The following is a 12,397-nucleotide window of genomic DNA, read 5'->3' as shown; positions in this document are numbered from 1 at the left end:
TCCAGAGAACATGTAAGCAACACACCTCTTTATGCTGTTTTTTATTATTAAATAGGAGAAAATAATTTATATATTTAGACTCTGGTGCATGCTACACTTACTGTAGATGAATGTGCTGAGAGCGTACTTGCATCTGACGGGGTACGTGAAATCACTGGACTGGATAAATGTGAAATTGCTCCCCTGGCAATCACCAACTGAACCTGATCAGTGGCTTTCTGCAGGATGCCAATAGCTTGTTGATGGGTGACACTCTGATCTAGAGCCTGTCCATTGATAGCAAGGATTTGGTCTGCTTCCTTTAGTTTACCATCTCTATTAATAGAACAAACAACAAATTCATAATTTTATTCATTTCACTTTGTGGTTCTTTTTTTGTATCTCCAAATGTTACAATTTCAGTAAATATTTCAGTAACTTAAGTGGTTTTTCTAGATTAGACACTCAGATTTCAAGGTAACTGGGCCCTTGGACTCAGTTCTGATACACAGAGGATTGCAAAAATATGCAAATTAAGCTGCTCTGTTCATAATGAATTTTAGGTTTTCCAGTATCAGCTACTATACAACATTAGCAATGTCTTGGAGAAAACAGAACTGCCAGTTTCTTCCTGGTGAGAAGGGAGGGGTGGGTGGGAGAACAAGGAAATAACAAAAAAAAAAATCAGAAGTTGCATATAAGGGACAGAAAATGTCAAATCAAATCATGTATTGTTCAATAACTCTAATGCTCCCTCCATTTCCACTGTGGCACTGATAAGAGCCAAATGTATGCAATGTATACAGACAAGCACTGCTGATTTTAAACACAATTTCAAAAGCTCAATGCAATTTGCATATTTTCCCTGCACTGATGGAACCATCCATAAATGCATCTATCCCCACAAAAACATGCTTTTTTTTGGAATGACGTATATTGCTTACACCTTTTTCTTTTTTTTTAAATCATAGTGTCCAGGAAAGAGGTAATAAAAATTTCAATATTTTATGAACACAGCAATTTTCTTTTATTAGCTACATTACAAATATACCCTTCTACAGTATTAAGCTTTACAATTTATTGTGGCCATGTCCTGTAGCTTCAAGTGTAATTAAGCTGGTTAAATGAGGTCTGAAGACAGTTTTATTTCGATAAGATTTTCAAGAGTATCTCCTGCTTTGTGGATAATATTAAATCTTTTTGATAGTTGTTTCTTTATTGTCTGGAACTTGTTAGATAAGTATTTCTGTGTAAATTGCAATTATATGGACAGGTTTAAAATCCCTCTGTGGATTAAGGCACAATTACCTCTTCAAACAGAATGGAAGGCCAACTGAATGGCAATGCATGGCAAACAGTTGAAATATCATATTAATCAATAAAACTACACGTCTTCAGCATTGGTTTCAGTCAATGAGCTCAACTTTACTACACTGTCTTCACGCGAAGGTGAGTACAGACAAGTACTCAATCTGCGGAGATGACTGAGAAATCAAGGTCATAGACTAATACCTTCATTCTATGATCTCTTCATTCACCACTCCTACGACATCAACTACACACATCCCAGAGCAGTAAACAGGTAAGTCAGTCTCTTAGCCCCTTCCTGCTTGAGCACGTAAGCAGATGTTGCTGGTTATAAAAGTCTACAGAAGTCTATGTTTATCATTAATTTGCAAATGAATAAGACTTCTTAAGCTATGGCTGATTCAGCACATGTCCCATATCTCCAAAGTCCCTGAATAAACCAGAGACCCTGTGCACTCTTTGGCTCTTAACCAGTCAGAAGACTCTTGGCTTTACCTACCCTCACCTGCCCAACTACCAAACCAAAGGATATGGATGATCTCCATATACCTCACTTGTCATGTTCCCTGCCAATTCAGAGTCATAGAACACTACAGCACAGGAATGGGCACTTTAGGGCCATTTAGTCAATGCCAAACTATTAATCTGCCTAGTCCCATCAACCAGCACCCAGATCATAGCCCTCGAATCCATGTACCAGTCCAAACTTCTTTTAAAAGTTGAAACGGAACCTCAGTCCACCATGTCCACTGGCAGCTTGTTCCACACTCACCACCCTGAATGAGGGAATTCCCTTTCATGTATCCCTTACACATTTCGCCCTCTTGTCCTAGTCTCACCCAATCTCAGTGGAAAAAAGCCTGCTTCTATTTACCCTATATATACCCCTCATAATTTTGTATACCTCTATCAGATCTCCCCCCATTCTTCTATGCTCCAGGGAATAAAGTCCTAACCAATTCAAACTTTCCCTATACCTCAGGTCCTGAAGTCCTGGCAACATCCTTGTAAATTTTCTTGGCACTTTTTCAATCTTATTGATACCTTTCCAGTAGGGGTGACCAAAACTGCACACAACAATCCAAATGAGGCATTATATCCTTACTTGTATATTCTAGTCTTCTCAAAGTGAATGCTAACATTGCATGCGTCTTCCTCAAGGTACAAGTTAATCTTTACAGAATCCTTCACAAGGTTTTCCAAGTCCCTTTTCACCTCATATTTCTGAATTTTCTCCCCATTTAGAAAATAGTCTATGCTTTTCTTCCTTTACCAAAGTGCATGACTATATACTTCCCAACACTGTATTCCATTTGCCAATTCTTTGCCCATTCTCATAATATGTCCAAGTCCTTTCTTCTGCCTCCCCCCATTCTTGAAGAGTGCAATGACATTTGCAATTTTCAAGTCATCTGAAGCAAGGCCAGAACCTAGTGATTCTTGAAAGATCATTACAAATGCATCCACAATATCTTCAACCACCTCTTTCAGAACCCTGGTGTGTAATCCACCTGGTCCACCTTTCAGCTTCCCAAGCACCGTCTCCTCAGTAATAGGTCCTCTATTTTCCTCTTCCCACTCCAACCTAAACAGAAATACTCTCACCTTACAAGTGTGCAGCTGTTGCAATAACACTCATACAGAAACTACACGACAAATGTTGTGGATTTGTGAATAACCTGCATTTGTCACTTCAGACAGAAAACAATTTACACAACCATTCAATAGAAATTCTGGGAGGAGATGCAAAGAGATAATGAAAAATTCACTGAGAGAATCCACTGTATTATAATTGGGAATGCAAAATATAAGGGAATGTAAAAAATTATTTGCCAGTTGTTAAGCTTGGTGAGAAAGTCACCGAGAGGTAAGGATGCCCAGTAAGGAGCTGGTGACAAGTGCCATGATGAGTCCTTCAAATATTGCATTGATGCTAAAGCCATCGTGTCTGGAATGACAGCAAGTAGAATATGGCTGGTGAAAAGTGGTAAAAGGATTGCAGATTATGAATTTGGGAAGGTATAAGTTCTGGAAGGTCAGCATTATTACGTTTATCCTTCATCTGTTAGTGCATAGTTAAAGCAGTGAGAATAGCTGCAGGGTCTGTATTGTGCTTATTGTATGAGATTTGGGAATTCTGGGAGATCTCCAGCCTCTGGGATAACCACATCTGCACTAGATGCACCAAGCTACAGATCCTCAGAGAACACGTTAAGGAACAGTAGATGCAGCTCAATGATCTTTGGCTCAAGTAGGTAACATAGATGGTAGGTAGGAGCTACAAGGAAGTAGTCACCCCCAAGTTGCAGGAGGCAGAAAAATGAGTGACTGTGATGAGAGGGAAGGGAAATGGGCGGCCAGTACTGTATCCTGTGAACGTTACCCTCAATAATAAAGTATACAATTTTAGATACCATAGTGGGAGATGACCTACTTTGGGGGGGGGGGGTTGGGGGCCGCAACAACCAGGTCTCTGGCACTGAGGCTCAGAAGTGAATGGGGGAGAAGAGGACTGTAGAAGTGACAGGGTATTCCATAGTTATAGAAGTAGATACGAGATTCTGTGGATGCAATAGACACCAAGATGGTGCGTTGTCTCCCATGTGCCAGGGTCAGGGACATCTTGGATCAGGTCCACAACATTCTATAGGGGGAGGGTGAGCAGCCAAAAGTCTGCTCATCAATATTGGCACCAATGATACAGGGAGGAAAAGTGAGGACGTCCTGTACAGAGAATTTAGAGAGCTAGGTAGAAAGCTGAAAAGCAGGACCTCCAGGGTAACAATCTCTGGATTGCTACCTCTGCCACGCGCACCAGTAAGGGTGAAAATAGAATGATCTGGCAAATAAATGCGTGGCTCCGAAAATGGTGCAGGGGACAGGATTTCAGATTTCTGGATCATTGCGATCACTTCTGGGGAAGGTATGACTTGTACAAAAAGGACGGTTACACCTGAAACCAAGGGGGACCAATATCATTGCAGGCAGATTTGTGAGAGCTGCTGGAGAGGGTTTAAACTAATTTGGCAGAGGGATGGGAATCAGAGCGATAGGGCTGAGGATGGAGCAGTTGGTATACAAATAGAGGTAGTGTGTAGTGAGACTGTTAGTGGGATGAGTTGCAATGTAAAGGGGACAAAGTTGAAAAGTGTAACAGATATACAAGTCTAAAGGTGTTATATTCGCAACCACGCAGTGTATAGAATAAAGTTGACAATCTTGTACAGCAGTTAAGAGATTGGCAGGTATGACACTGTAGGCATCACTGAGTCATGGCTGAAAGAAGAATATAGTTGGGAGCTTAGCATCCAAGGATACACATTGCATTGAAAGGTGAATGGAATTAATAAAAAAAATCAGCTTTAAGTATTTATGACTTTGATATATTAACATTGGAAAACACAAACTTATAAACATTTTTAGAGAGTTTCTAAAATAGTAACTATGATCTGGTATGGAAATCACTAAGAAATTCCATTATGTCTTTTGAGAGGTTTTTCCAAGGCAATTTGATCAGCAATCATAAGTAATTTAAAAAAAAACTAACATTTAATACCTTAAAAAAACTGTTACCTTGCAGATACACTGCCATCTTGGATTTCCTGTACAAAAATCCCCAGTTCTCCTTTATTTTCACTCTTAAGTCCTACAACACTAAATCCCAAACCACCACAGGGAGGTTTCACTAGATTTATATATTCAATTGGACGGCCCTGATGGAAAAGAAATTCACGTCATTAACAGAAACAAATTATTAATCATAAAGCAATTTATCATAGCAATCAGAATTTCTACAAAAGGAGTGTTCACCGATATTTTACAATGTTACAAAAGAGTACAGCTAATAATATATCAACATATATTTTCTCATAAAGTTCAAAGATGTGGTCTAAGAGAAAACACTTTTTAAAAAAAAAATCAGCATCTAACTGCAATAGCCCTAGATGTGAGCTGAGATCTGATACTTTGGGAAATAAATCTCTCAATAACTAAATGTTAAGAAGGTAAGAGAAAAGTTAAGATGTAAAATTGACTTTTTCTTGTACTCTCAGCATTAGCTGACACTTAAGAGTTATTTTAGTGGTACAACAGTTGTTTCAATGCAAATCAAAACATACTGAATGGAAAATTATTTTGTTCATAAATGGAACAAGTATGAAAACAGCCTTTGAAATTAATTTAAGCCCTGCATTAAATAGACTTTCAAATGTGTAACTACTACATAAAACATGATATAACATTCTCTTACATGAGACATTTTTCTCAGAATCTGCTCGAACTCTTCATTGGACCGCCTGCCATTAACATAAGGAGAGCCAGGCTGTATTGAAAGTTCCTGTTCAGTTTCTTTATTTCCATTCTGTTGAGCAATCATGTACGATTCATTTAATGGGGAAGAAGCCAAAGAGACAGGTGAACCAGTTGCTTGAGAAAGATCGATGTTTGAATGTACAGAAGATGGTGCGATATTCATCTAATTAAAAAGGTAGAAATGCCACAGTAATTTCACCGATAGTTTAAAAAAAAGGGAAATCTATAATCTATAATCGCAAAACAGAATTTGCAATGAATTATCTACATCCAAAGCATTACTGATTTCCTCTTTCCAGTTGTGTATTTTCTGCTATTTCACAAAAGTGATTATTTCAGACAGCATTAAGTATGCTAATTAAACGTTGCACTAAAATCTAAAATGATACTGAAATAAGAACACTTTTTTTTGCATTATACTAGACAGCACAATGAATATCTATAGAATAAGTCCGAAAGTAATGTTCAGCAAAAACTGGAAAAAAAGATTATAGAATAGTCCTGGGGTATTAACATCAACAGCCATAGTACACAAACTCAAAAACCCCTTGAACAATGAACCTAAAAAAAGACAAGGCGGAGAAGTTTCTTAACATTGTTATACCTAACATGTAAATGAACACCATTACACATTTGAGTAAACAACCATTTCGCCATCACCCCCAGAGTTTGACCCATCATGTTTAACTTCAATTGCAGGAAACATACTTGGGGAGAATCTATGGAATCTATGGCTAAACAATTCAAAAGCCATTAAATGTTATGTAATACACTTTCTGGACCCTACTTCCAAGCTAACTTCACACAATACACTGTACATGAATATCAGAGTCGACAGCTGTGAACCTAGCATATGTGGTGTCGTCACTCACTGGCTGCTGAGCCATCTACTTAGGTTGAATTTTTATCTATCTGAAAGCACAAGTGAGTAGATAGTCATAGACACGAGTGAGAGCAGCACAGAAGGCTGACGCATGGAAATTTTTAAAACAAATTTTAGAGTCAGTCTGATAAGTTAGATAATACTGGATATACTTCCCTCGCTGGCATATATTGAAAGCAATGCCATGTTTTCTGATAATATTACTAAGGGCATTGAGTAGATGAAAAATAGGTGCGAGCTAAGAATAGATCCTTGTATCATACTAAAGATAAAGGTGCACAAGGGAAGACAAGTCATTATTGTGATTGTCCGGGTGGATAATTCAGTAATAGAACGAAGGTTGCAAGGTCATATCAAATTGGATAGCTACAGACACTGGAGGAAGGCAGTATGGTCAAAGGCTGCAGATAAGTCAACAAAGGATTTGAAGAAACAGATTAACTTAATTGAAATAGAAATCAATGCCATTAGTGACTGAAAGTTATCCTGGCACTGTGGTAGAGCTAAACATCTGCCATCTGACCAGCAGATTCAATTGAGTTTCAGAAAAAAATGGACATGGATTAAGCAGGATTTCACACTCAGTCTTTGGAGAGCTAAGGAGGCAGTTTGTCAGCATAAACTCACAGAAGAATTTAATGTGAAAGGAAAAGCAAGATGGAGCAGTAAACATTTTTTTTTTGGATGAACATAGTGCATGAGCAGCACCTGTGGGAGATAAGGAATTGTGGATGTTTCACATTAAAAGCCTGAATCAGGACAGTAATGGAGAAATGTTGAATACATTGAGAGAGCCCTGCTGGCAGCTGATGAAGTAACATTGTTTTAGATTGCTCCTACCCTATTTACTTTATTGTCTCCTACCAGTTTTTTTTTTGGAAACATTATAATACTTAAATACTGCTCTACTATGGCTGGGAAAAAAATAAAAGCTTCTGCAAAAGAACGGGAAACAGAGATGAATCCTCAGTCACTTTGGATTCAATCAGTGACTTCCTTAAACAGCAAAAATCGGAATTTTCTGAGGAGCTTCAACGACCTAATGGCAAATTGGATACAATCCAACAAACTTTAACTGAGCATGAGAACTGAATTCAGGAAAATACTGCAAAGCTGTTGACACTTGAAGAGGATGTTGAAGACACAATTAAACTCTGCAAAGAGTTATCTTTATCCAATGAAAAATTGATGCAAAGGATTATCAATCTAGAAAACAGAAACAGGAGAAATAATCTGTGAATTCCGGCTCTTGAAGAATCAACTGAAGGTGCTGACCCAACGAAGTTCTTTGCAAACTTTCTGAAGCAGCTATTCCCTGTTTTATTCACTTCTGAGCCTAAGCTTGATCGAGCATATTGCTCGCCGACTTCAAAGCCACTGTCGTCGGCAGCGAGACCTAGGTCGGTCATTCTAAATTTTCATGAATTTCGTATTAAGGACCTTTTAATTCACAATACCAGTCGACAAGGAATGATCGATTTCCATGGTTACAAGGTCAGATTTGTGGAGGACTATTCGCCTGAAGTTATGGCTAATCGTATGAAATACAAAGAAGTTATGGCTGATCGCATGAAATACAAAGAAGTTATATTGGAACTTTACAATAAAGGATTTAAACCATCTCTTCCTTTTCCCACCTGAGTATGGTTTTGAAGAACCGATTGCAAAAAAGAACAAAGTCGGTTGAAGACGCAAAAGAGTTTCTGATGTCTAAAACTGTTATATTTCTTATTTGATCAGTTTTTTCTTCTGTTAATATGAATTTGAAATAAGGTTTCAATAAGCTTATGTTTTGGCTGTTCATACATTCTTTTTTGTTTTTTTTTGATACTTTTTTTATTATATCCCTTTTTGAGGCTTTATTTTAATACATCTTTCCTTGAATTTGTTTAAATTGATCCTTTTATATTTTCGAATACTGAGTTATTTTTCTTTTTATGTTGTGTCTTGGTAGGAACATAATTGACCTTGAAGGACCGGAGTTTCTGTCAACAGGATTTTTTGGGGAAGGAACTTTTTAGTTGTTAGCTCGCTGACTGTCTATTGGTCAGCCTTCTGGTTTTGGATGGGGGAGGGGATAGGGCCTACTTCTCTCTGGGAGCAGTTGATTATACGACTGTCTGTTTGACCACTTTACCCTACGGTTTGCTTTCTAGTTTTAATAACTTATGGCCAGATCTTTTAATTACATGATGATTGGTATTTAAAATGGTTCAAAATATTAACTTATTTAGTTTGAATGCGAAAGGGGTGAATCACCCCATTAAATGCAACAAGTGTTTGCTTATATTAAAAAATTTAAAGCACCCATTATTTTCTTACAAGAAACACACATACACAGCTGTGATAGCTTATGTTTTTTAACTCGGTGGAAGGGTATGCAATTCCATTCTTCATTTAATGCAAAATCACATGGAGTTTCTATTTTTGTAAATAATACAGTTTCCTTTGTTCAGCATAAAGTTGTTTCAGATCCTAATGTTTTGTTATTGTATCAGGGAGTTGAGACAGTAAATTGATTGCCTTTGCTGATATATATGCCCCCAACGTAGACGATCCAGGATTTTTTCAAACGTCTATTTTCGTTTTTGCTAGATTTGTGTTCTTACTCTGTGATGGGAGGAGATTTCAACTGCTGGTCAGATCCAGTATTAGATAGCTCGTCTGTTAAACCAGCCACACTTAGTAAATCAGCTTTGTTTAGCCAATCCTTTCTAACTAAATGTGGTATAGTTGATGCTTGGTGTTTTCTTCATCTGATGGACAGGGAGTATTCTTTTTTCTCTCATGTCTATCATTCTTATACCAGGATTGGTTATTTTTTTTTATTGACAGTCAAATGATTCCAATGATTCGATCGAATATAAAGAGATTGCTATTTCTGACCACGCCGCTGTACTTTTATCTTTAAATCTTCCTGGTCCTATCCCTACGAGTAGATCTTGGCGATTTAATTCAACTCTGTTATCCGATGAGGCCTTTTTAATATTTATGGAGAATCAAATTACTCTTTTTTTTTGAAGAAAATACGTTGGAAGAGACATCTAGTCATATCATATGGGATACTTTTAAAGCAAATATTCCGGGTCAAACTATTTCTTATACTGCAAACATCATTAAAAAAGTTAAAGAGAGAAACGAACTAGCTAATCAGTTAAAACAACTGGACCATAAATATGCTTCGGTACCCAATCCTGAAAGATATAAGAGACGTATTGAAACCAAAACTAAACAGGATCTTCTTTTAACATATCCACTTGAAAGTCAGCTCTCAAAAGATAGAAGTCAATTTTATATTCACGGAAATAAAACTGGTAAGCTACTGGCTAATCAATTGAAGCCATTTATAGCCAAGCAGCAAATTAAAGAAATACGTAAAATTAATGGGGACATGACAACTGACCACTTTGAAATTAATGACAGTTTTAGGAAATTTTATTCCAAATTGTATAGTTTTGACTTTGTTAATGATAATATTGCAATGAATAACTTTTTAGATCAATTAAATATCCCTAATCTTTCGATAGATGATCAAAGGCAATTAGATCAACCTATTTCCCAGGAGGAAATTGCTCAGGCTATTCGAGAATTGCATTCTGGGAAATCCCCAGAACCCAATGGATTCTCCGGAGAGTTTTATAAGGTTTTTTCCTCCTTGCTTTACCACATTTATGTTCTACTCTTACAGATTCCTATAAGGTAGGAAGGTTACCACAGTCTTTTTACGAAGTTTCCATTTCGCTTATTCTTAAAAAGAATAAAAATCCTACTGAATGTTCTTCGTATAGACCTATCTCTTTACTCAATTCTGATACTAAAATTTTATCTAAAGTGTTGGCTCGCAGACTTGAAAATATTATATCTTCTATCGTTTCGGATGATCAGACAGGATTTATTAAAAATCGATATTCCCATTTTAATATATGGCATTTGTTAAACGTTATACATTCTCCATCTAAGGAAATACCGGGATGTGTGAGGCGGAGAAGGCCTTTGACAGAGTTGAATGGAATTATCTTTTTACATCCTTAGGAAAATTTTAATTTTGGACCTAACTTTATTCATTGGATTAAGTTACTTTATTTATTTCCCTCTGCTCGGGTTCTTACTAATCTTCAGAATCCTAAACCCTTTAAACTCCAACGTGGGACTACACAAGGTTGTCCTTTGAGCCCTCTGCTTTTTGATTTGGTATTCGAACCCTTAGCAATTGCTTTCCGAGAGTGTAAAGAGATTACTGGTATTTTAAGGAGAGGTACTATTCATAAAGTGTCGCTTTATGCTGATGACCTATTGCTTTTTATATCTGTTACAACCTCTTTCCACTTACTGACTAATTTTAGTCCGTTCTCAGGATGTGAACAATTTTAACCAACTGATATTAACCTTCCTTTTACAATTAAAAAAAAATAATTTACGTATTTAGTAGTAACAATTACTAAGAATTATAAAGATCTATTTAAGAAAAATTTAACTTTGATGAATTATGCTAAAAAAAACTTTTAATTGGTCACCTCTCTTTATCACTGATTGGCTGAATTAATTCTATTAAAATGAATACCTTACCTAAATTTATATACGTTTTTCAAGCTGTGCCTGTTTTTATTCCTAAATCTTTTTTTGACTCCTTGGGTTCAATTCTTTCTTCCTATATATGGAAGAATAAAAAAACCTCGAATAAATAAAGGTCACCTTCAAAAAACCAAACAGAATGGAGGCTTTGCCTTACCCAATTTTAGGTTATATTACTGAGCAGTTAATATACAAATATTACGTTCTGGATATATTACATTAACCATGAGAATTGCCCTATATGGTTTCTTTGGAAGTCAACTCTGTTATGAAATTTTCCATTATTTCTTTACTTGGATCCTCGCTTCCTTTATCTTTAAATAAACTAACTGAAAACGTGGTGGTCAAACATACTTTGAGGATTTGGTTACAGTTTAGAAAATATTTCGGTTTACTGAGATTCTCCCTCTCGAGTCCCATCTTTTCTAATTGTTTTTTTAAACCATCTTTAATTGACTTATCTTTTAAAGAATGGGATAGATTGGGTATTAAACAATTTCAGGATTTGTTTGATGGAGGGAATCGCTCTTCTTTTGTGCAACTTTCAACAGAATTTAACCTTTCCAATACCCACTTTTTTCATTACTTACAGATTAGAGATTTTTTAAGATCTCAATTACATACATTTCCTACAAGTCCAGATAAGAATATAATAGATATAATTTTAAATCTGAAACCCTTTGACAATGGTTCAATATCTTATATTTACGATCTGCTGTTGGGACTGAAAAAGGCTTCTTTAGATAAAACTAAAGGAGACTGGGAAAAGGATTTACAGATTTTCATATCTGAAGAGAGCCGAAAGATTATTTTAAAATTGATTAATTCCTCATCATTATGTGCTCGTCATTCTTTATTACAGTTCAAAGTGGTACATAGAGTTCATATGTCTAAAGACAAGCTCTCTCGTTTCTATGCAGATATTTCCCTCACTGTGATAGATGTACTAATGGAGAAGCCACACAAATTCATATGTTTTGGACATGTCCGAGCCTTGAAAAATTTTGGAAAGATGTATTTCAAACTTTTTCTGTACTTTTCAATATTAGTTTTAAGCCCAATCCCTTGACTGCCATGCTTGGTATTGTTGAGGATAGTGCTACAATACTGAAGCCATCTAATTTGCGGGTACTGGCCTTTCGTCATCGTGGCTATTCCTCGAGGTCGAGGATGATGGTCTTCGTTCCGTTGATCAACTTATGGGCTCTCAAGTGGCTTATGAGTCCAATATTGGCTTTGAAAGTTCTTCCGCATTCAGGACAGGTAGTTCCAGGTAGCAGATCCAGTTTTGGTTGTTGCTGCCTCTCTTTCTATTTTCTTCTCTTTTCTTCTAATTCTGCACAT

At 36.6% G+C, this 12,397-nt stretch overlaps 1 protein-coding gene across 12 annotated transcripts in view; it reads right to left on the bottom strand.

Moving 5' to 3' along the window:
• The window catches only part of LOC134347066 (multiple PDZ domain protein), a 234,251-nt gene that overhangs the window by 190,741 nt on the left and 31,113 nt on the right, over positions 1-12,397 (bottom strand). For 11 of the 12 annotated variants that reach the window (XM_063049149.1, XM_063049152.1, XM_063049156.1 and 8 more), the window contains 3 exons: positions 5,537-5,761; positions 4,861-5,000; positions 102-315 (listed from right to left, as the gene is read on the bottom strand). In XM_063049149.1, the coding sequence (XP_062905219.1) occupies positions 102-315; positions 4,861-5,000; positions 5,537-5,761 (579 nt within the window). The remainder of the gene's footprint in view (positions 1-101; positions 316-4,860; positions 5,001-5,536; positions 5,762-12,397) is intronic. The other variant, XM_063049157.1, reaches the window with a different exon arrangement.

The sequence above is a fragment of the Mobula hypostoma genome, chromosome 5 (assembly GCF_963921235.1).
Source record: "Mobula hypostoma chromosome 5, sMobHyp1.1, whole genome shotgun sequence".
In the NCBI taxonomy this organism is placed as follows: domain Eukaryota; kingdom Metazoa; phylum Chordata; class Chondrichthyes; order Myliobatiformes; family Myliobatidae; genus Mobula; species Mobula hypostoma.
Note: the sequence above shows the minus strand (reverse complement) of the source record. Positions and strands in the feature narration are given on the sequence as shown.